At 34.8% G+C, this 25,006-nt stretch overlaps 1 protein-coding gene and 2 long non-coding RNA genes across 4 annotated transcripts; 1 reads left to right on the top strand and 2 right to left on the bottom strand.

Moving 5' to 3' along the window:
- Positions 1 to 5,268: 5,268 nt before the first annotated feature.
- Positions 5,269 to 14,981, top strand: LOC140036809 (calmodulin-binding transcription activator 2-like). 2 transcript variants are annotated; one of them, XM_072079631.1, is made up of 14 exons: positions 5,269 to 5,890; positions 6,727 to 6,846; positions 7,181 to 7,296; positions 7,519 to 7,607; positions 8,239 to 8,281; positions 9,174 to 9,351; positions 9,536 to 9,658; positions 9,747 to 9,881; positions 9,980 to 10,038; positions 11,019 to 11,588; positions 11,996 to 12,687; positions 13,057 to 13,639; positions 14,132 to 14,455; positions 14,732 to 14,981. In XM_072079631.1, the coding sequence occupies exons 1-14, from the start codon at positions 5,851 to 5,853 to the stop codon at positions 14,846 to 14,848; spliced, it is 3,189 nt and encodes a 1,062-aa protein (XP_071935732.1). In that variant the 5' UTR covers positions 5,269 to 5,850; the 3' UTR covers positions 14,849 to 14,981. The 2 variants fall into 2 exon arrangements, with proteins under 2 accessions (XP_071935732.1, XP_071935733.1); XM_072079632.1 differs by lacking the exon at positions 6,727 to 6,846 and having other exon boundaries at positions 5,703 to 5,890.
- A 940-nt stretch (positions 14,982 to 15,921) lies between these two features.
- On the bottom strand, positions 15,922 to 17,907 carry LOC140036808 (uncharacterized). The gene is made up of 2 exons (XR_011840362.1): positions 17,675 to 17,907; positions 15,922 to 17,413 (listed from the first exon to the last, which is right to left on the bottom strand). It is a non-coding gene; the product is annotated as an uncharacterized lncRNA (long non-coding RNA).
- A 4,546-nt stretch (positions 17,908 to 22,453) lies between these two features.
- LOC140037217 (uncharacterized) lies at positions 22,454 to 23,377 on the bottom strand. The gene is made up of 2 exons (XR_011841143.1): positions 23,174 to 23,377; positions 22,454 to 22,982 (listed from the first exon to the last, which is right to left on the bottom strand). It is a non-coding gene; the product is annotated as an uncharacterized lncRNA (long non-coding RNA).
- Positions 23,378 to 25,006: the final 1,629 nt, after the last annotated feature.

Raw genomic sequence — 25,006 nt, 5'->3', positions numbered from 1 at the left:
ATCTAATTATCCTATCTATTACATTTTTGAGGTATTTAAATGCCTCTCAAATAATTATAAAATTAACTAAAAAAGTATAAGAAAATTTAAATGATCATTCAAATCAAATAAACAAAGCATATAAAAATATATAAACATATAGGAGCACGTAAGAGCACATAAGAGCACGTAATTAACATTGAAATAATAATAATGAGGTACCTCCCTTTTGAAGTGGTGACTAAATGGAGTCAAATTGTCCTATTTATACTCACAATGAACAAAAGAATCATGGCACCAATTTAATTTTAAAAAAAAACAATAATAATAAAAGTACTAAGCTCACGCTAATATGTCAAACATAAAGAAATTTAAAATATCTAAAAATTACAAGTTGAATATGTTCAAAAGTAACATAATTAGTTATTGAAGAAAAGAAACAATCATAATAAAGAGAGCCAAAATTTGTCAAGGACTGAATTACAAAAAGTTGAAAACTTTTGGGGGACAAAAATTATATTTTCCAAAGTTCAGGGGTCCAAATTAAATGAAAGATAAAATTCAGGGACCAAAGTGAAATTAATTTAAGGACCGAGTTGAAAGGAATTTAAAATGTTCTGGGCCGCAGTGAAAGTACTTGAAAGTACAGGGACTGAAGTGCAAGTTCGTTTCTGATTTGGGCAAGAAGAGGGCATCGGGCCTCCCTTTTTATTTTACTTGGGCCAAACCTACCTAAGCCCAACTGAAAACCCAAGCTAAAACACACAGGCCAGCCCGTCTTTTATCACTCAAACCCAACCAAAATATATGGACTCAAAACTCTTAGCCCAACAGAAACCCAAAAGAAAATAAACCAAAACCCATTTTCATAACCCAACCAAAACTAACTCTTGGCCCAACCGAAATAAAACATTAGCCCAAACCCCTTTTTTCTTTCTTTCTTTTCTTTCTCTTTTCTTCCCCATACGTTTCCTTTCCTTCTTCTTCGGCCAACCGAAGAAGCTTCAGCTGGTAGCCATGGTGGCGGCGCCACCGGACCGCCGGTCACCGGCGACTTTTCCAGTGGCCAAAATTTCTCAAAATACACCTCTCCACTCCATTTTTCGCGTAGGTTCCATTTCCGGAGTTAATTTTTACAAAAGATGACCCGAAGGTGGCCGAAAAGCAAAAAGCCAGTCCAGTTTTTTATTTTTTAAAACACTATAATCTTCACCAAAAATCTTAAAAATTATGCCAAAACCCTCCTTATAACTTCTACATTACAACTATAATCTAAGTTGAACAAGAAAACAACATAAAAAGGCTGAATTAAGGCAAAACAGTCCCTAAAATTCTTTTTGGCATTTTTTCAAACAATTAACATGCATTCACAGAAATCATCTTTTCCTTAATGTTTATTCATGGCTTTACCCCAAAATTTCAACAACACCAGCAGCAACAACAAGAAAACAGCAGGAACAACCAATAATACATGAATTCAACACGATAAAGAAAAAAAAACGGGAAATAGTTCAATGGAAGTGTTGATACCTCTTATGACCTTAGTTAAAATTGTTGATGAAATTCCAATCTCCTCGCGTCCGATTGCTTGCTTTCTTGTGCTTGATTCTGTGTGTGTATATTAGGAAAAGAGAGGGAGCCGAATGGAGAGAGGAGTTTTTCTTTTTTTTTTCTTGTTATGGCTTGTCTTCTGTCCTGTGGGAGAGAGCCGAGAGAGGAGATTTTTGTAGCCAACAGTAGAGCCTTTTTTGTGTGTGTTTTTTTTTTCTCCTTTTCCCCAGAGAGAGCCGAGTGATGTCTTGACTAGGAGTGTTAAGTTGGGCCAAATGATGATTTTTTTTCCAAAGACAAGAAGTATGCATGGGCTATCAATGATGAATTTTTTACCAAAATGGGAAGAAATGTTAATGAAGATGGAGTGTAAAAATGGGTTAATAGTGGTTCTGATGAAACAAAATGATTAGAATGATTTTTTTTTATTTTCTTAATTTTCCTTCTTTTGTTTTGTTTTGTTTGTTTGTTGTTTTTTTTTTATTTTTCTTCTTTTCCTAAAACAAACCTGCAAAAATGAGAAAAATGTAAATTTAAATGCAAGAAAATAAATAACTCATTAAATAGAAAAATTTTGAAAAAATATTAAAAATTGACAAAAATTTGGTGTCTACAACGTGAATTCACAAGAAAACAGGGAATAGTTTTTGAAACCACAACAATCAAAAGATTGAATACAGTGACTCAAAGAACAAGATAGAAAATTGAGTAAAGCGCGACATAGGGTTCAATAGCTATGCAATTGTATGGCACGAATCCACTACTGCAAACTAACAATTGTTGAAGTCTCGAATCTTAAGTATATCTCGTCAAATAGCCTAGCAATTCATTCATTCTTTTTTTAAAGGAAAAGGAGTAAAAATTGTAAGTAGATATTTATCAAAAATAGTCACTAAACTTTTGGTTACTAAACTTTTGATTCAACTAGAATAGTTATCTAAGTAATAAAAAAGTGTAATTTTTGATCACTCAACTAATATGAAGTTATATCTTTTAGTCACTCAGCTAATAAAAAGTAATAGTACTTTTTAGTCACTCAACTAATCAACATGCACGTTTTCAGTCCCAAAATGTAATTGATTTAATGTTATATATTTTAATTGATTCAATGACCACTTTGGGTAAAATAAATTTTTTACTGTCCAAAGTAGATAACTCTAAATAGTTGAGTGATAAATTATGCCACCTACTCTTTGTAAGTATAACATGACAAAACGAGCAAGTTCCATCGAAATATTGTCAAATGGAATTTCCTTTTTGTTTTCCGGGGGTCCTCAACTTTCGGATTCTTTCGAACCAAACAATTAACGAAATTCTCGAGTCAAAAATTTTTTTAAACGAAATTCTTTAATTGGTCACGTGCATCGAATCAGAAAAAAATTTAAGGGAATCGCACATGCACTCATGGCACACGTCGGTACACTGAAATAATGCGAAGATCAATCTAATGACATTGACTAAAAGGGAATCCTCTTGGGGCGTTTCGAATGCATGATAATTTTCTTTTTTTGAACATGTAAATTGATTGAGAACAAACAATTGGTGAAAGATTCAAGTTTACAAGATGAATGAAAAGTTAAAAAAGCATGCAACTATGCTAAGTAATAACTAAATAAATAGTTGTTGATTAGATAGACGGACAACTTTCTTAACTAACAAGGCTTTGTGTGGATTGCCTTTTTTTTTTTCAAAAATTATGTATACTTTTGTAAACATATTTTTTAATCAAATTTTCACGTCACTTATATTATATTATTACAGTATATTTTTTGACAAAAATTTTAGAAAATAGCAATCTAAATGGGCTCTTAGTATCTAAAGAAGCATCGCTGACGAACAAATATCTATGCGTGCATGTCAATGGAATCCATTTGTATTCATGAAAGGTGGCCGTCCAAGACATGGGAGAAGCCAAACACAATACATTCACAACAGACAATGCTTCAAGTACAACCTATTGCATCCATTCAACAAACAAGTTTGGATTCCACTTGGATTTCTCAATTTTTGAAAAAACAATATTACAATATATTACAAATTTACAAATTTTCATATACAATATTGTAATATTATACAAGCAAAAACAACTTAAAAAACATCACATTCATACAATATATAAAAAACAATCCTAAATATACAAAAAAAAAAACACACTACCACTATCATCAATCACAAAAAACATAACACCACCCGTCGCCCATTCTCCCATTCCCATCCCTCCTACTCCTCCCTCTTTCCCCTTCTCCCTCTTTCATTTTCCTTCCTCTTCCTCCCCTTCCTTCTCGTCCTCTTTCCTCTCCACGTGCCTCCCACTACCCCCGTTCCCTCTCTCTGGTCGCGGGCCATGGCGACCAATTTTTGGTCCTGACTCACGACTAGATTTGGGCTGGCGACCATTTTTTGGTTGTGACCCATAACCAAAGAATGGGGGAGGGGGAGGGGGTGAGGTCGTGATGGGTTGTTGTAAAATTTTATAAAATTTTAAATTTTAAAAATATCTCAAAATATATTTTCAAAAATACCCCAAAACACTATTAAAAGTATGATTACGGTAAAAGTTTTTCACTTATATTACTATAGTAAAATATTTTAAAAATACTCAAAAAAATAGTTAGCCCAAATGTAGCCTTAGATTTTTTTGCAGAAATAGGTATATGAGTGTATAAGCGCGTGTGTGTTAAGTCTCAAAAGTAAAAGAAAAATATGGTTCGATCACATCCATCAGATGAAGAATTTATACAAGCAATAAACGTAGAGAGTGCTAATATGTTTGTTACGCATCACCTAAATAAGCGGATTTATTGAAAGTACTATAGCACCCTAGTCAAATAATGAACCTTTCAATTAACAGATGTAAATTAGGGGTGCTAAAGTCTTTTCATAAAAAAATTATAAAATAAAAAATCAATTGCATTTTAATGGACTTAAATAATAAGCCAAAATTGAATAAAAGGTACAAAACTATTGAGGTTGATAGTTTAGTTTGGGGAGGGGGGGTGTGGATCGGTGAAAATTTAAAATGTTAGGCCTGTAATTCCATGGAATTTTTTTCTAGAATATCATCATCTTAACACATTTTGTTAACAATTTTTTTTTGTGTTGCTTAGGTCGTATTTTAAAAAAAAAAATAAAATTACACCGTTATTTTTGTAAAAAAATACAGACAAAAAAGTGTGCGCAACACAATTATCCCCATTCTGTAGATGCAAAATGAATAACACATTATGGCAACCAAATTGAGCAGCTCATCGTTGACATCTGCGCGTCCATTGTCTATGATTTTGAGATCCTCAGTTTGAAATTGCACAAGAGTTGAGAAAATGTGAACAATGATGGTTCATGGTGGATGGCCCGAAAGCGGTTAAGAAAAATAGAAAATGCAAAAAGAAGTTGAAACCGCGGAAATGAACAGAGAGATTCGATACTGGAACAGTCGGAACCGCGGAAATGAACCAGAAGGACCATAATGGATGCGAAACAGGAGGGCGTCGCAAGTGGGGTCTTGCATGGTTCAAATTAGTTGTAGTCTTTTTGCGTAAATTCAAATATAATTTGAGTGTAAATGGATTTCTTACTCTATTCTATCCAATTATACATTAGCATGGGGCGTGGAAATGGTTCGATTTAGATTTGAATTTGGGTAGGATTTTGAAATATCAAATCTTATCCATACTCACATCTTTCTTTAAGGATAGTCACGATAATTTGAATTTGAATAGGATCTGAATTTGAAAAATTAAATTTAAATGCGATCCAAATATATTGAATTTAAAATAAGGCCCGCCCGACCCACTTTTCTTCTAGTACTTTCTACGGAGGAGTTTGCATTGGCATGTATTAGCTCCGCATCCAAAGGCTAGAAAGTTGAGGATCACAACCGGTGCAGTTACATCCAGGAGTTGGGTTGCCTGAGGGCAAATCATCAAAGCTACCATTTTCAGGCTCCGAGGGTCAACACGTCATTCGTCACCACCTGCCCCCACCACTTTGCGTTTACCACACTTGGGACAGTCCCTCTCAAGACTTTATAAAAAAGGACTTTAACCTTCCCATTTCCTTCGTTTCCTTCATTTTTCTTCCTTCCAGAAGTATACTGTATCCGTACCACTCCTCAGCGGACTACAGTAAAGTAAAAACTTATTCAAAATCAAATCACATCACATTCCTTTTCATTCTCTCTCTCTCATCACTCATCAGTCATCAAATCATCATTCCCCTGGCTGTTTATTTTTTAGTCCTAGTTTTTATGAATTTACTAATATTATGTAAGCTGACTCGGTTAGGGTTCATCCGTCGCTGATTAAGTTCTTTTCTCAATTCATGGCCGGGAGCGGATCGCAAAACCTAGGGTTTCGATTTGGTACGATTTCCAGCTCGTCTTTGCTGAGCCGCCAGATTAGTTACTGCTAATTTTTGTTTGATTGGATATTATTAGTAACTTCTTGTGTATGGATTTATCCTTTACGGAAGGAAGGGGAAATTGAAGTTTAAATTGGGGAAAGTCAAATTGGTGGTCAAACTAGTGAATTGGGGTGAATTGTTGTAAGCTAATTGGGAATTGTTAAGCGAACCTTTTGGATTCAGGTTTTAGCTTGGATGTTTCCAAACTTTGTTCACTCTAGTATGGCATTTTTTGAAGGTTTGTTTTAAGTGTTTGAATTTTGCTTTGTTTGTCTAGTGAGCTCAGAAATGTTTAACTGCCAAGGTGATGTTTGAGCTAGAGTTTTGTTTGGCATGGTTGGGTTTTGTCTACAGCAGTTTTTTAGTTGTATCGTTATCCAACGCAGGTATGGGAGTCTCAGTTTTGGGGTAAATGTAGATATAAAGGTTCATAAGAAGTAATTGCGTAGGGGAGTCTTATGTTACTCTAATCCATCCAATGATAGATCCTACTGTGCCCCGTTGGAAAAGTTTTTGAGATTGTTACACATGCCTTGGACTACCGCGCATTATTCAAAAATTCTCTTGAAATTTTACACTGGTTTCCCGTGAACTTATTTATGCTCTCAAAAAGTGGTGCAGACTGAAGAGAGTTCTTTTAGTTGTCTGACTTGTGCAGTTGGTCTGCAAACTTGTTTATACCTCATTGCTGTACTTATACTTCCATTCTCCAACATAATTTTCTGGTGGATGTGATTATCTTGGATGGATTTTCTAAACATTGTTCTTATGATGAATGACTCTTGGTATGCGCAGATATTAAGCAAATTTTATCAGAAGCACAGCACCGATGGCTGAGACCTGCTGAAATTTGTGAAATTCTGCGCAACTATCAGAAGTTTTATATTACTCCTGAGCCTCCAGTCAAGCCAGCTAGTATGTTTCTACCTTATGATCAACTATCAGTTGGTTTTGTTTAATCTTTTTTTATTTTTCCTTCCTTGTTTAATTCATGCTTATGCGTGACCATTTTTCAGTCAAAGCAGGAAGGGAGATACCTTCTTATTTGGTCTATCAAATAAAAGTTATAGGCATTTGGATGAGAAACACATTTCTACCGTGTCGGATTACATAGCTAGTTTTGATTTTTCGAATTCTTTGTGTGCACTGGACTTGTTTACAAAATTATGAGCTCTTCCTGTAATAATACGAGTTGGTTTTGGTCTGAAGCCTCCTTATTTATTCTTGATCTTCAATCAAATCACTTCAGGTGGATCTGTCTTTCTGTTTGATCGGAAGGTGCTGAGATACTTCCGGAAAGATGGGCATAACTGGAGGAAGAAGAAGGATGGTAAGACTGTGAAGGAGGCACATGAAAAGCTGAAGGTGAGTGTGGGGAAAATAAAGACTTTACCTATGATTATCATTTTGTAGAGATTTTCTTTTTGAAGCTATTATTAACTTTAGGGACATCTTTTGGAAATTATAGTGACATAATTGTGGATGAGTTCTTACTCAAGAAATCTAGATCTTTGACACAGTTCGGTAATCGGGGTGTTTTCTTGTCATCAAGAGATCTCTTATTCCTCTTTCAATTTTTTTAATCAGGTTGGGAGTGTTGATATGCTACACTGCTATTATGCCCATGGAGAAGAAAATGAGAATTTCCAAAGACGCAGTTACTGGATGCTTGAACAGTAAGTATAAGCCCAGCGAATATTTTGTCTATTAGTATGGTGTGTTTTGATCCAAAAGCATAGTTCGCTGCTCTATGTTCATGTTGTTTTTTCAGAATCTCTGTTCATGTTGTTTTTTCAGAATCTCTTTAGTATGTACCAGTGTTTTCACTTTCTGTTTACTAGATCGGCAGTTTTTTTTTTTTTTTTTTTTAAATACTAGATTGGCAGTTGTTTGTCCAAGTTAATAATGTGATTGATTTTGAAATGCTTATTCCTGCCTTTCATACAACACTTCTAAAATGATACTGAAGGATTATTTTAGTTCTTATGACATATGCATTAATGCAAGATGTTGGATTCTCTGTATTTTAGTTCTCGTATTCTGACATGCATATTCCTGCCTTTTGTACAACACTTCTAAAATGGTACTGAAGGATTATTTCAGTTTTTATGACATAGGCATTCAAGCAATATGTTGGATTCTCGTATTTTAGTTTCTAGATTTGCCTTCTTTATTGTTCCTTTTGATTGCTGATATCTGTCGTGGTCTACATATAAGAATCCTTTAACCCCTTTAAAAATTAATGCCTGTTAACCTTGGAGATGATTTGCTCCCAGATGTTTCTTATTGATTCTTCCAATGGTGCAGGGATCTCATGCATATAGTTTTTGTTCACTACTTGGAGGTTAAGGTAAGACTACATCTCTAAAAATGGAATTTTTATTCTCTCAGTCAAAAAGTTTCTCGGTATTCTTGATTGATGCTATTCATTTACCAAGTTGTGCGCTGTAGGCTAATTCTAGATGCTATGCAATGAGCTTAATTTTGTCTTTCTTTCATTTTGGTATTCGCCCAAATCCATCTGAGATTACAAACAAGCTAAGGTTGGATGAGACACTGGATGTCATGTCATGGTTCTTTCCTTGCATATGGAATAATGGTAGCGCATTGAGTTGTATTAGTATAAGATGTGGGTTCTGAGTGTACAAAATCTGTTGAATTATGTTAAAATGAATTTAACCCTTTTGTGGCCGCTAGTAAGCTTCAAACTTGGAACAGCAGCTTGCTTGTTGCTTCATCAAGGAAGAAGCTGCATGCCCACCCTCCCACTACATTACTAGTTCTGGATTTTTTCTTTCTAGGTATTTTGAAAGTATCTGAAGACACTCCTACATCATGTTAACCATAGCATGATCTCAGAGTGTGAATAAGCTTCCTTGGCATGTCTATTCAATTTGGCAAAGTTTTAGGAATTCAATTTGGCTAAGTTTCATTCCTCATTTAGTGGATTGGGTCTGTTCCTGGAAAGAGTCATGACTTTCAAATACTATGATAGCTGGGCCTCTAGCCTTTCGGAAGCCTATGATAATCATCCCATTAGCATCCAAAAGTTTCTTAGTAGATTTTGTTTGTTAGAGCTCTGAAGATATTGTCTACTGATGATAGAAATTTGAGGTCTGCCCTGCTGATTCTTATCATGCTGAATTCGTCATCCACTAAATGTATGATACCTATTGCTTCAAAGACAGTAGTAGTGACAAATTGTTCTATTTCCAATTTTTGCTTTGTCCTCTCAACTTCAGGGTAATAAAGCAAACATTCAATGCCTCAAGGATGCTGGAACAGTGTCATCTAATTCTCAAGATGACAGTTCGTTGTCCTTTGGTTCTCCTGCAAATTCTGACAGATTGGCTTCACCATATACCGACATGACGAGTCCTACAAGCACTCTAACATCTGCATGTGAAGATGCTGAATCTGGTAAATTGGCCCTTTTCTGAGATTTATGATTCTCGAATCAGTTGAGTAACTTTTTTAAATGGGACTTGTAGATTGGATTTTATAGCTTATCACACAATTGTAGTTTGAATTTGGCTTTGAGATCTCTGCTGATCTCTTTTTCTGTCTTCTTGCTCTGTGACAACTTAAATGTGACTAAATGCAGAAATTAATCACCCAGCAAGTTCCAGATTTCATCCATATCTTGAAACAACGCAAGAGGACTTCAGGGGGTTGGAGAATTTAGATGCTGGCTTCTCAAGCTCTTATAATGTGCTTCAGTCTTTGGGTATCTTTTGTGACTTACTAATTTCCTTTTCTTCTGATGTATTGCTTAGTGAATATTGGTTGATTTTAAAACACTTTCCAACATATAGGTGGTCAGCCTACTTCTTCGGCTTCAGTTCATGATGGATGCACTGTTGATCACCCCAAAAGTAATTTTGTACCTGGTGTTGAAAGAACACTAGATTCAGCATCTTGGGAAGAGGTCTTGGGGCAATGTACAACAGGTATCTGAGGTGTCAAGTTATCAACTCTATTTGTCAGTATTGATCCTTAGAAATTCCTTTAGTGAAGGGAATCAATATGTTAAGCTAAACGTTGGCAGGTATGGTTGGTGATGGACACAAGTCCTGGAATGCCCCAGCACACCAAGCAAATTGGCAGGTAGCAAACTTTTCATGACTTGAAACTGTGTTCTTTCAAGCTAATAATAATTTGCCTTAAAAACTTAATAATTAGTTTACAACTCCAAAAGTTCACTTGCTGCTTAACGTGAACAAAGAGTGGAATTAGAGCTGATCAAGGGTGTTAATAGACAAAACCTTTGTCAGCAATTTTAAAGTTTTCAAACCTATATTTGGTCAGAAATTTTAACATTTACTTTCCTTTGAACAGTCTCAGATGTTCACTTTTATTTGATGTGACATGATTAAACTTCCTCTTTGAATGGTAGGACTATGTCACTGATCACATATTTTCTGCATTATTTGTGCTGCTCTTGGTTTTGTTGGTTAGTGTCTCAGAACTTTTTTGTTCAGGATCGTCCTAATTTGTTGCTAGTTGTAGAGTGGCATATGGGAGGATAATTGTTTAGCATGAAACAGTTTTTCCCTTGATATGATGCTGGATGCTTTCACTAGAATCTCATTGGGTTACAGATTTTTCAGTTTTAAATTTAAGTGCTTGTTTATGCATTTCGATCCTTCCGGATATTGTCAGCTCATGTAGCCAAAATTAAGTCTCTGTAAAAATTAGTTGACACTTGTACTCTTTTGAGCTAGCCAAAATTCTGCAAAATTTGACACTTAATATGCTTCCATTATATTTGATATCTATGTTACCCCTAGTTTCTATAACTGCTTGGTCTGTATATTAGTGTTAAAACAAACTTAAAAGATTCTTAAAGCCTTCTGAAAATGCCTAATACGAATGCATTTGACCTAATTAACGGCATCAAAGTTGTATTTTCTTTTTTTTCCTCATTATGTGCCAAGTCATTTTTTCTGATAACTTGTGTTCCCTTTTCTTTTGAAACTTTACAAGTTTTTTATGTTGTGTCTTGGAACAATTTGCATCTTTGACTATTATTTCTCATCTAATCATGCATATTTACAAGCTTAGGTTATTGGCTTTTTGCTTGTTAGGGAGATTGTTTATCGCCCATGCAAGGAGTGCCACTTAGTCAGAATCTGATTCCGGATTCAGCTTATTATGGCAAAGGAAGTTTATGGGAGCAGAAATCTATTTCTGCACTTCTTCAATCTGCTGCAGATCCATTTTACATGAGGCCTGATGGGCAAGAAGACGAAGCTGTGGAAAGGGACGTACAAAAACTGCGACAAAATGTAGAAGCCGGATATATGATGAGTTACAAGGCTGAGACTAGTGTGCCTTCTGCAGGGTCTGGAAACTGTTCTTTGGTTTTGAAACAGCCACATCTGAGTGGAATCCAAGCAGAAGAAAGCTTGAAGAAAGTGGACAGCTTCTCCCGATGGATGGCTAAAGAATTAGGAGAAGTTGAGGAATTGCCTTTGCACTCAACCAATGGATACTCATGGAGTGTGATACAGACTGAGGATGTTGTTGGTGATTCCTGTACTCCCACCCAGCTGCAACTGGATGCAGACACATTAAATTTCTCACTCTCCCAAGATCAACTATTTAGCATCACTGATTTTTCACCAAATTGGGCTTACTCAAGGTTGGAGACCAAGGTACATAGCAATCATCGTTCATCTTGGTTACTTTTACGAAATAACTGGTTTGATAACAAGCAGAAATGGATGTTGCTTTTGCTTTACTGTCTGAAAATTTGTAGTTTTTGGTTACCATGGTTATTATCATGTGCCTTAACAATGACGACGTATATATTGGCATCTTTGCCCACCCCTCTCAACCTGAACCCTTTGCTAAGGGGATCAATAGGTTTGATGAGTTGTCTTAACAGATATTGATTGCTTAATTTCATATATTTGTAGTCAAAGATTTCAAGCTAATGGTTTTAATATCTAGGTATTTTACGGTTTCCACTTTGTTGAGCTAAGCATCAGCTTAGGACTTGACATGTTTGTTCTTTTAGATTGTCATTAGATTAATATGTCTGAAATTCTGAACAAAGCAGGTCCTAATTACTGGAAGATTTCTCAAGAGTGGACAAGAGTTTACAAGATATAAGTGGTCATGTATGTTTGGAGAACTGGAGGTGCCAGCAGAAGTCTTATCAGGAGGAGTTCTTTGTTGCCATGCGCCACCACACAAGGCTGGGCTTGTCCCATTTTACGTGACTTGTTCAAATCGGTTGGCTTGTAGTGAAGTACGAGAATTTGAATATCGAGCTGGACCCTCGCAGGAAATTGATTTTGCAGATATTCCTGGAAGTGATGCAATTGAGGTGCATCTCCAAAGACGGCTCGAGAAATTATTCTTGACAGGACCGATAGGTAGCACCCAGAGTGTCTCTGAAACTATTACTGACAAAAAAGAAGTTGTCAATAAGATATTTTTATTGATGGAGGCAGAATACAATCAGATGGCAACTCTGTCACCGAGGGATGTCTCCCCACCCAATGGAATAGAGGAGCAACATGGTGAAAAGCTGTTGAAGGAGAAGTTTTACACATGGCTGATCCAGAAAGTGACCGAAGGTGGAAAAGGGCCAAGTCTTCTTGACGATGAGGGTCAAGGAGTTTTGCATTTAGCAGCTGCTCTTGGTTTTAACTGGGCCATAAAGCCAGTCATTATTTCAGGAATTAGTATAGATTTTCGTGATGTAAATGGATGGACTGCACTTCACTGGGCTGCTCTATGTGGCAGGTAAAAAGGCTTTTGGAGTTTATTCTGCTAAACCAGAGACACCCCATGGGTCTTGTCTTTCCGTTTTTGTGTATAATTCAAATGCATGTAATCTATATTACTTGTTTTTCCTTTAATTTTTTTTTCTGTTATGAGAAGTGATGGTGCCTTGTCACTTATGCGAAAGTCAAATCTGACAGTGTCAATGGGTTTTTTGTCATGAAGTTTAAACACTAATTTTCTGTAAAATTTAGATTCATTTCATATTTTGCTTCCCAAAAGTGAGAAGCAACTGAAGAAATAATTTTTTGAAGTTTGATGTGAGCTAGTGTTTAGCTTTACATGGTTTTGGAGGAATGCTTTTTATATTTTCCCTCGCTTGTTTGACAGGGAGGACACGGTTGCTGTTCTGGTCTCTCTTGGTGCGGCTCCTGGAGCATTAACAGATCCATCTGCTGAACATCCTTTGGCCAGAACTCCTGCAGACCTTGCTTCCGCAAATGGACACAAGGGGATAGCTGGTTTTCTTGCTGAGTGCTCCTTGACAACACACCTTTCAACATTGACTGTGAAAGATTCAAAGGATGATGATACCTTGCAATACTCTGAAGCAAAAGCTATAAAAACAGTTTCAGAACGTGTTGCATCTCCAATTACTGAACAGGATGTGCCAGATTCACTGTCATTGAAGGATTCTATGGCTGCTGTATGTAATGCAACTCAAGCAGCTGCTCGGATTCATCAAATTTTTAGGATTCAATCCTTTCAGAGGAAGCAGCTTGATATTCAGCACATTAATGAGTCATCATCTATGGACGAGCATACTCTCTCTCTTATAGCAGCCAAAACAAGCAGGCTGGGTAAGAATGATTGGACTGCTCATGGTGCTGCAATAAGCATTCAGAAAAAGTTTCGTGGTTGGAAGAAGCGAAAAGAATTTCTAATTATTAGGCAAAGAATTGTTAAAATCCAGGTGGGTATTTCCTTTTTCATTTCTTAACATGTTGTTTTAACTTTTGTTTGGAAGAGCATAGTTCATTCTCTTCAAAAATAGCAAGAATATTTGGTCATGCACCCCAAATGAACTTTGGTAGTGTAAATTTTGATAGCAAATCTTTCATTGGTTCACTAAGTTTGTGCTTTCCATGGCTGTAAACTTTGCATTTCATTTTCCTCACAATTTAGGATCATGATTTGCTATAAAACTTGGCCTAATGTTCTGGGAAACTCGCTGGTTGAACAATTTGAACTGTTTTTGTTTGGGGGTAGGGGGGGGGGTGTGTGTGTGTGTGGTGGTTTCGTGCTTCTAATTATCTTTAGTATATCCTCCTCGGTTCTGTGGGTTGGGACCTGTATGTACATTATATATCTTTCTTAAACATTTAGATATGACCAGTTCATTTTACCATGCACAAACCATGTGGATTCAGAACTCATTTCCTGTTTCTGTTGTTCTGGTGTAAAGGCTCATGTACGGGGGCATCAGGTGAGGAAGAAGTATAAAACAATAATTTGGTCGGTGGGAATCCTAGAGAAGGTGATATTGCGGTGGAGGCGGAAAGGGAGTGGTTTAAGGGGTTTTCGCCCAGATGCAGTTGCCAAATGTCCAAGCGCTGAAAACATGCCCAGAAAGGATGATGATTATGATTTTCTAAAGGAAGGAAGAAAACAGACTGAAGAGAGGTTACAAAAAGCACTTTCTAGGGTCAAGTCCATGGCTCAATACCCTGAGGCAAGAGCTCAATACAGAAGGCTGCTAACTGTTGCTGAAGGATTCCGCGAAACTGAGGTACTTAATCAACATAAATATGTTATATCCTTGTATTCGCTCGAACTTCATCATGAGCTAAATAGATCACTTTACCAAAGGAAGCTATCTTTTAAAACTGCAATTGGAGTTATCTTTTATACTTGTTTTGAAGTGGAGCACTTGTCCACTTTATTGTGGCAAAGGATGCTTGAAGCCAAAAAAAAGGAAGTCCCAGAAATACCCTTTAATAATGCACAAACACACTGAGCTCCCTTTAGCTCTGAAATCGCTGATAATGATGATTATCTTCAACAGGATACTTCCAACCCGACACTTAGTGGTTCTGAAGATGTGAGCTACGCTGATGAGGAACTATTTGATGTTGAAAAATTGTCGGATCACGATACTTTCATGTCCATGGCATTTGAATGAGCCTCGAACACAAATTGTGCCTATTATTGACGCTGTATTTATTGACTGCGCTCGGTTCATTGATGGAACGCTAGTGCAATGGTTCAATGTATGTAAATATGTAGTGTATAAAATCAACTGCTACTTTTTGCTCTCTCTTTTTTTTTTTTTCTTTTATAGCTTTCACGTAGACCATCGACTGTAATTTTTCATGGTTTGAGGATTAAGTTAAAAATCATTCTGCAATTCTAGTCTCAAGTGCGTTGTTAAGAGTTATGAAAACGAAGAAATATTTATGAAGGATAATAATGAGATTTTGGAATTAGTTTGTTGGTTGGTTAGTTTAATACCGTGTTGTATTATGGAGTTTCGAGGATTTTGGGGTGTGATCGATTCTAACACAATTCTCAGGTGGTATGAACGCTAAAGGTACGCACGGTACAAAAGTAAATTAGGGAAAATGTTGGAATATGCAACTTTTTCTACATATTTTGCTAGATTTTGTTTGATATCAAAATAATTTAGTTATTAAAAAATAAGGATATTTGTTAACCAAAGATCATGTTGGTTTGTTAACAAATATTTTAGATAAGATTTGCTAGTAGTAGAAGATTATATTTTGTTGAGATTTTTAGGATAATTATTAGTTGAATATTTTGCTAGTTTGTTTCATATAATCACTATAAATAGTGAGTTGATGAATGTAGAATATAAGCTCATCTTCCATCTTCAATACAAGTCTCTTATAAGCTTTTTTTGCAACACTAAGGTGTTGTTTCTTAGTTTATGTCCCAAAAAACCAACAGAAAACGATGGATTGTACTTAAAATCATGAATGGTGGATCTGGTTATTTCGAGAGTCCTAATGCCCAGTGGTGTGGTCACTGACTGACTGACTGATTACATGCATAGGATTTCTATACCTCTTTAAGATTTTTAGCTAGTCGGTGGTTTTAAGGCAAAAGACGCTTTCGAAAAAAAAATAAAAATTCAAATCAAGTTTCTTTCATCTTTCCCTTGGTTTTATGTAAGAAGAGGTGGGTGGGATTAGGATGTTAGAGATAATAAAAGTAGAGGACTTGAAGTCACAAACATGGATGAAAGCATCGGTATATACAAACGAGAAGAAATCTGGAAACAAGCTACTAGGATATTACGAAAAGCCACTACAGTGTGACTACTACCTCCTTTTGACATGGAAGGGAGAAGGCTACGTTTGTGGTTTCTTTTAAGGATGGTGAACCTCATCAATTCCAATTCAGCGTCTCGAAACAATGCAAGCCATCAAAAGCCGGAGAGAATCCCAGGAATGATTTCTTGTGGCTACTGGGGTGGTGGTGATGGTCAGTACCCTTATTCTGGACCTCGGTGGCAGCAGGTTTTCCAGCCACCCTTGCTGCAGTATTCTTCCCGCTGCTTTTGTAGCTATCCATCTTGTTATTAAGCTTGGGCAGAGGCAACACAAGTTCGTCGCCAAAGTAGTCGGCGCAGATAACTTCCACTTCCACGGATGGATGTAACACCGACATTGTAAAACACTTGAGAGACTTTGGTTCGATGGATTGGTCTTCTTCTGCTGCTGCTGCTGTGATGAAAAGAAGTACTACGTGAAGAAAACTGGGGAAAGAGTACCTTTATACATAGAGAGGAGCTACGTACCAAATCCTATGCATATTTGGAGACTGAGTGAAATCATTTAGCAAGCTTTGGTTTCTGATGTTTCCAAATCTCGCAAAGGCACATCTTTGTTGTTGTTGTGCATGTAATGATCCAATTCCATGGGAACTTGCGCAATGTTGTAGGACGCGTGGCACCACGCAGAGTAGTGTTACTCGTTGCTTAAAGTAGTAGCAAGAATCCCTTCACATTATTGATGTGAGATTTCACTACAGGAGCAAATGCGTATGGTAGTTGTCCCCAAAAAAAAAGCAGCGTTTAGAGAACCATCAAGAAATCTGTATGTTATGTTGTCAATCGTTGATTCTTTTGGGTATCCACAATAACAATGAAAATATTAGACGAATCATGTACATTACTTATAGTTTTACGTCACTTTATACTTCATGCGTAACCTTTCAAATTGGAGTTGGAATTTTAACCTGGAAAGCATGTGCTTAAAGGTGCAAGATGCCTCATTTCAATTCTTTTCCCGGTGGCTCTAGGATCAAACCATGTAAAAAGGAGAACTAATTTGGAAAATTAAAGTCGGCTATAGTCCCTCTTGTTTACATTAACGCTTACCTGTCACGACTTTTAGTGCTTTCCGACTACGTTTTCATTCAATGATAGACCATATATATATATATATATAGGTTTCCTCAGCCCTCAGCAAGATGCATACTTTGAGAATGACTAAACAAATACCGGAGCCAAATTCTTCCTGGCGGTACATGCCTTTATACAGATGGGAAGATGCAACCGAGAATCCATCTTTTTTTTTGTCTTTTTCCATTTTCCTTTAAGTGGGGTGCTGTTCACAATTTAAGGGGCATAAGCCCCATTTATGCATTTGTATCAAAATGTACAGAAGCTAGATCAGCAAATAACGTGTGTGTAATGGAGTTGGGTGGGTTTCCAACAGTATCCCTGCAATCACCATTAGCAAACATGCTGTCATAAAAGGAGAGAAGAAAAAAGGTGTAGAAGAATAGGAGAAAAAACCAGACTTATTAGCAAAATTCTAGCCTAGAGACTCTCATTTTATGAAATACTACTATATATGCAAGACTATACCCATAAAAGGAAATGCATGATTAAGCCTGTGGCTAAATGAAATCCCGCAAGAATCTGACACAAATGAGAAACTCTCAGTTTTTAAGGTGTGGGATATGTAAAAGTTTCAGTCACCTAATCACCAGCAAACATCTGAAGACAGAGAGTATTCCTGTATCAAGATTTGCACTTGTTTTTATTGCGACAAATAGTTGTCCGGTATACATCGAACATCCACTCTACAAGCATCTAGTCTCTGAGCCGATTGAGCGTGATGGGTAACAAAAGGAGATCAAATGAGTAGAGGACAGAAAACACTTTGCTATAAAACGGCAAAAGTATATAGTCACTTGATTAGATGCCCTTTCATCAGCCGATCACCTGTTTATGAATTAAAAATTATTTTACCTAACTAAACTAAGTTATTCTTTTTTTTCAAAGGCATTCATCACTTAACCCTAAATGAATTTATTTAACTTATTTGAAGTTGAAATTATTATATTTGGACAAATAATGTATTATATTATTTTTTACTTTTATATTGCTTTTATTTATTTTGTATTTGGTTCGGAATAAAACACTTTTACGGTGTTTTTAATTTATTTTAGATTAGGTTTGGGATTATTTATTTAATTTTTATTACTTGATTATGTAATTAGTCTTGTGCGAATTAGAAATTACAGTGGTAAATTAATAAATTAAAATTACGTTTTGGGTCATTCGGGTCGTCCCGCCAACCCGACAACCTGAAATTTTCAGATTCGGGTCAGATATCCTGACCCGTTTCGGGTTGGCCGGTCAAGTTCGCGTCAGACAGTTTTCTATTATACCTGGGTCTCAACTCGACCCGCCACTCCGATTTGGACCCGGTTGCCACCCCTAATTATATTGGTAAAAAAATAACATATTTTACAAATTATTCCAATTTATTTAGAAAATGTTACTAATTCCATTAGAAGCATTGAAATGTAATCATGGTTTATTAATTTTTTACTAAATATAAATACTACATACAAAAGGAAAATATATTTGACTTTGTTTTACTTTGATTAGAAAAACCTGTGGTAGAAATAACGAAATAGTAACAGGGGTGCAAATTTCAAATCAACAACCAACGTACACTTAATTACGATAATTTTGTAGTTGACCAAACTAATATATGCCATAAAGTAGTAAGATTTGATCATTTATAAATTGGCAATTTTAGCAATTTTTTTAACAATTTATATACCATTCACCTATAAAAATTATGATTATTATAAAATGCTATTTTATAATAATTTACATACTATTTGCCAATTAAAAGTAAGTTTCATAAAAAATGCATATAAATCCATACTTTAAATGATACAAAATATATTTGAATCTCACGAAACTTAATATGTGGGTAAATTTATTATAGTTTTCAAAGATTATGCCACATTAGTACAAATTTAACTGTTATACTTGTGACCTAGAAAATAAATTTATTAGAACACATAACCTTGATGAATGATACATACAATCATATATTATACATTTACGTTACCAGCAATTACTAACTATAATATTAAGTTTCAATCATTTTACTTAAAAAATCTTAGCATTATTTTAAATAAACTTCCTAATACTTGTTTCATATAAGTTTCTTTAAGTAAAATTGTAAATTTATGCCACAAACTAGTAAGTCTTGATGGTTAACCAAATTTACTATTCTATCAATAGGATTTACTTTTAATCCGTGAAAACTTACTATTACTTGAACTAAACTTACTCTCCAAAAAGTAAGTTTCGAATATAGAGTAGTAATATATTTTTTAAAAAACGTAACTTTCATTTTTATTTCAATTTACTTTTTAAGACATAAATAGGATAACACTTAGATGACCTTTTTCGATTTATTTTTTATTTGCTTTTAGCGACCATTTAATTATTTGATAGGTCTATCCACCTAATTAGGATAACACTTAAAAATAAGAAAGTAAGTTTTCTATCTAAAATAATAAGTTAACAGTAATAAATTAGTAACTTTTATACTTCAAAAGGTAAGTTGGAATAAATATTAAACTTACTTTTTAAATAAATAAATTACTACTTTATATCCCAAACTTACTTTTTAGAGAGTAAGTGTAATTCAAGTAATAGTAAGTTTTTATACATAAATAGTAACTCTTACTAATAACATGGTAAATTGATTAATAATCAAAACTTACTGATTTATGGGACACATGTGCTATTTTATTTTAAAACATATTTCAAACTAGTATCAGGAAATTTATTTGAAATAACGATAAAATGTTTTATTAATCATTAATTCTTAGTACCTTAGTTAGTAAGTACTCATAAGATACCTGTATAATATATGATTATAGGTATAATTTAAAAAAAATTATTTGTATATTTTAAAATACTATGAAAAATAGTTTGAATTTTCACATATTCTTGTAAATATGTAATAAAATTTTGTTGTATTATAAGTTTTAAATCATTTTCAATTTTTGAAAAGTTTGAAAGTTTGGATAACTGTTACAACAAATCTTCCTAGTTATATATAGAATATTACTTGTTTATATATCAAAATTTTTATAATTTTACGCCTATGAATATAATAAGATGATAAAGTTTTAATAAGTTTACATCTGAGACACAATAAATAATAAGAGTAAAAGCCTAAACAAATGAGAAATAATATAATAATAAAAATGACAAAATGTATAACAATTAATATAAGAAAATCAGTATGCTCTGGATTTTTTTTCCTTGGGAGATTGTTCATAAGAATAGGATCCAATAATTATAAATGAAAATCACATGCATATATAATCTATTGTAGAATTTAAATTACATTTAGTTCACGTATAAAATGGTCCTAAAATAATTAGTACACTATGATACAATGTTATTTTAACAACAAAAATTTTTTTTACTAAAAGTCTGAAATATACTTGACATACGTATGAGGGATACTTTACCATTTTTAGTATCTGACATCTAATCATGAAAGTTAATTTGAGAAAAACTATTTTTGACAATAGAATTATTTTGAATTTAACCAACAAGTTGAGATTTTTTAAACAATAAAAGTGAAATATTTTGGGAACTTAGTTGTTTATTTTCCCATAATTAAAAATTTAAAATATGACAAATTATTCTTACATATTTTATAAGGTCATATGCAAAAAAAAAAAATTTTCATAGTATATTTAAAATGCTTCAAACATATAACATTTATAAATGATATGTACAATTGTAAGTTTCTTTAAGTAAAATAGTAAATTTATGCCACAAACTATTAAGTTTTGATGATTAACCAAATTTACTATTCTATCAGCAATATTTACTACTAATCTATAAAAACTTACTATTACTTGAACTAAACTTACTCTCCAAAAACTAAGTTTCAGATATAGAGTAGTATTTTACTTCAAAAAAAAAAAATAGTTCCATATTTATTCAAGTTTACTTTTTGAGACATAAAAGTTACTAATATATCGAGTTAACTTACTATTTTTTATGCAAAACTTACTAACCAAAATTTTAGGTACTATTTCATTTAGATGACCAGTACAACAGGTAATCAAATGGTCGCTAAAAGTATTTTTACCTATTATATCAGGTAAAAATAGTTTCGTTATCGTAACTGTCGTTACTTCAGACTTTTCCTATATATAAATGCATTGCGTGGTGAAGTACAATTAGTTGAGCTGCATGGACGTGGCATGGGCAAAGCCATTCCGGTAAGTGAAATTTTATGGTACTAATATAGAATTGGGAAGAATTCAAGAAGGCTAGAAATGTTGTCGTCTTGCCTTGGCTAGTCAAGGATGGCCGATGCATTTTTTGTCATCACAAGTAACCAGGCCACCTGCATTTGACTGAGCAACCGTGTTACGGCACCTGAACACCACCATATGGGTATGGGTATGGCATCTCCATCCATCTTTTCAGGGATAAAAAATGGGCTATTCTGATTACAGAAATAAACAGCAATACAGCCACAGCCTTATTATTATATATCATTGACATTTAGAACGTGTTAGACGCAGAGTCAATAATACCACAAATCAAGTCCATCTTGTTTTCCTTGATCTCTGGCCACTAACTAGATCATTAATTAATGTTAAGCCTCACAGCTATCATTGCTAGCTAATCTTCAAGTCATACAAAGACACATCACTGGGTACTGTACAATGCCCATTATTGAGGAAATTCCATTTCCCATTTACGCTATTGAGTTACCTGCTGCTCCTCCTGCCGACCTTCCCACTTGGGCTATCAAACAACAAACAACGAACAAAACCCAAACGAAAGCTCAATGACAGCTAATCTCTTTCCTCTTTTGGTCTTGCCGACAAAGACAGTTTTTTAAACAAATCAAACAAGCAATGAAAATGAAGAAGTTGAAGGAAGCTGTCAAGTTTGTTTTGGATTTTGGATTTGAAAAAATAAATTATGGGGCACCTGATAATCAAGAAATAACTACCAATTATGTATACAGGAAAAGATTAAGGTACCATTTTGAATTCAGAAATGAAGAATTTCCCCATCCCCGCCTGGCCCAAAAAAAAAAAAAAAACTGAATTTGGAAATGAAGAAGTATGAATATCACTACAGATGCATTTTAACGAAGAGCTTCTCTGTCTTTCTTTCTTGAACAGTGGAAGGTCTTTCCAGCTTATGTAGCATTTCATCCTGTTATCGGCTTTGTCCTCCAGGAATCAAAGTGGAACTGTTTTTTTTTTTTTTGAAGAGGTGACAAAAGAGCAACTAACTAATTCAGAGCTATTCTGATTTCCCTTCAGATTTTCATTCAAGATTGGGGGAGCGAACGTGTAGCCTGTTAGCTGTTTCTGGCTTTCTGTTCTCCCGATCTTTTATTGTCGTCTAGAAGTTGGACAAATTTCAGAAAGCTTGCTTTATTAGGCTCATGGTCTCGTGGGATTGGATCAAGGGCTTCTACAATCTATCAAATCTCAATTGTACAGTGCAATCTAAACAATAACACAATAGATACACACACTAATATAATCAATTTCATCCATCCTATTTCGAATTGAACTCATTCCCGCAATTAACTGCGCTGTACAATTAAACACGTGGTTGTCTGTGCCCCTTTCCCACGGCCACGGGATCCATTTATAGTTTTATGCCGGGGTGCTGCAACCTATGCTGTGATTCAGAATATTCCCTCGCTTTTTGACTTGCCACACACTGACGCTATGTGGAATAATAGGACGTGCAAATCGGAGAAATCAAACAGGTAAAAGCCCAGCCCCCCACGGTTTGCTCGGGCGGTCCTTGTAGCTCCATTGAGTGAGAAGGGCCTGGGTTCGATTCCGAGCTCGGGCAGCCGGGGTAAATTCCTGATGATTCGGTGGGGCCCGCTCTCTCAGGCGCAGTGGGATTAGTTGGGGTTAACGGCGGTGTCAGGTATCCAGTCCCAGACCGCTACCCCCAGATACCCCTGTGTTGACAAAAAAAAAAAAAAAAAAAAAAAAAAAAACAGGTAAAAGCCCAAAAACCTTTTCTTTTGGCCGTGCGTGGTGTATTACGTTTTCATATCCAGAAAGAGAGTCACTTTTACATGGTAACTTTGCAGACAAAAATAAAAAGATATCAGATTCAAAAAATAATGATTAGGCTAGAGAACGGTACGGATGGTTATATGGTGGAGACGGTGTGGATGCCTCCAGGAAGAGTAAAGCAATGGTTTGGAAGGATGTGGTGTGCCATGAGCCACCGCAGTAGCACTAATGGGGACGGCCAGCATGTGTTGTTTGGTTGCAGCCCATCGGTGTCGGTTTCCTACCGGTTTGACAGTGAGTGAAGTGCTATCCATGGGACCCGTGAATACTTAGTGATCGGTCGAGGCGGCAGCGGGTAATGAAAATAATTCTATATCACCGGGGACTGTTTTGCAAACTTAGAGTACAAATATCTTGAATAAAATAAGATGAATTGAAATGGTATTTTGTAAAGGCATGAGTATCTTGAATATATTTTTTCAATTGCCTGGAAGGGACAAAAGAAACATCCTGTTGTTTTTTCAATAATTTTTTTTATTTTTACTGTACCTCTCAGTAGAATTCAAATCCAGATCAAATTATAACCATCTATTAGAGACATAACACTGAACCAATCTTGTAAGATTTCCAAGAAATTTTTAGATTGCTTTGGGAAGAATTCTCTTTTAAATGTCCTCAGTATTGGCTATTTTAGACTAAGGTAAATTATATAAGTACAAACTACAACACACTTCCATATAATTAGTTATTTCATTTTTAAGATTCACGTTTTATGTCATCCATAATTATGTGAATACTATTTTGTACGATAGGCATTCAAAAATTATACATACAAATGAGATGCATTGACACCTATGATATATGTTATTAATGTTACATTCGTTGACCGATTTTAAACTTTTTGGGACTTGATTAAAGCAACATATTGCATCACTAAGTTCCTCAAAAAAGGTTCCCATTTATGAGGTTAACGGTACAACTTGGCAATTTTCCCATTTTTTTAATCAATAAGGTCATTTTTATGCAATGGTGTAACTGCATCGAGCAGATAGTCTTAACAATGTTTTAAAGCATTACTAATATCTTGTGCATTTTGCTCTCTGCCAAATTACCCAAAAAATTTTTTTTGCCTTTTTTCTACTTAGCAAGCGATCATTCATCTACTTTCCATTCAGTTTCTTTACCATTTAATTTTACTAGATTCACAGATTTTCTTACTTTTATTATACTTGTATAATATGTTTTCCATGAGCCAAATCCATTTAATTACATGATGTTCAAGATCTGTTCACATATTATATGAACATTATTCGATCTTGATTGAATATTAAATGACCTAAAAATGTTGCTTGAATTCGCTTCAATAATTTGTATATATGTTTGACTTCAAATTTGATGTCAATTTGTTAAATTAAATGAATCGAATTCAAGTTTCAGCTCTAACTCCAATTTCAATTTGAAAACTATTTAATTATGCATTTTAAAAATCATTCATGATTTAGAATAAATTTAATTATGCTTCTTTTTTTAACAAATTAATTAATAATCATTTCATGTATAATTACTTTTTCTTACGAAACAAGGCATATATATCCTATATTTAAAAATATACTCATATTGCTATTCATTTATTCTTTGTCATTATATATGTGCTCACGAACTATTCGAATAGTTTGTGAATAGGATCGTGCTCGTCTCGACTATTAAATGAACCTAATATCGTGTTCAAGTTTGATTTATTTATTATACAATCAATCTTTTTTTTCACTCAAATGAACCGAACTCGAACATGTTCGTGACACCTTAACTTGTACTATGGACGAAACTTACAGATGAATGGATGATTTGGATGGTACGCGAGATGGAGTGTAAGTAAAAGGTTCCAACTTCGAAACCTGCCACTTACACTAAAAAATTTGACAATACTTAACTCTTCTTTGCTTCCATCCTGTAACTTTTAATC

Source organism: Coffea arabica, chromosome 2e (assembly GCF_036785885.1).
Source record: "Coffea arabica cultivar ET-39 chromosome 2e, Coffea Arabica ET-39 HiFi, whole genome shotgun sequence".
Taxonomy (NCBI): domain Eukaryota; kingdom Viridiplantae; phylum Streptophyta; class Magnoliopsida; order Gentianales; family Rubiaceae; genus Coffea; species Coffea arabica.
The sequence above is the reverse complement of the archived record's forward strand: the minus strand, read 5'-3'. Positions and strand labels throughout refer to the sequence as shown.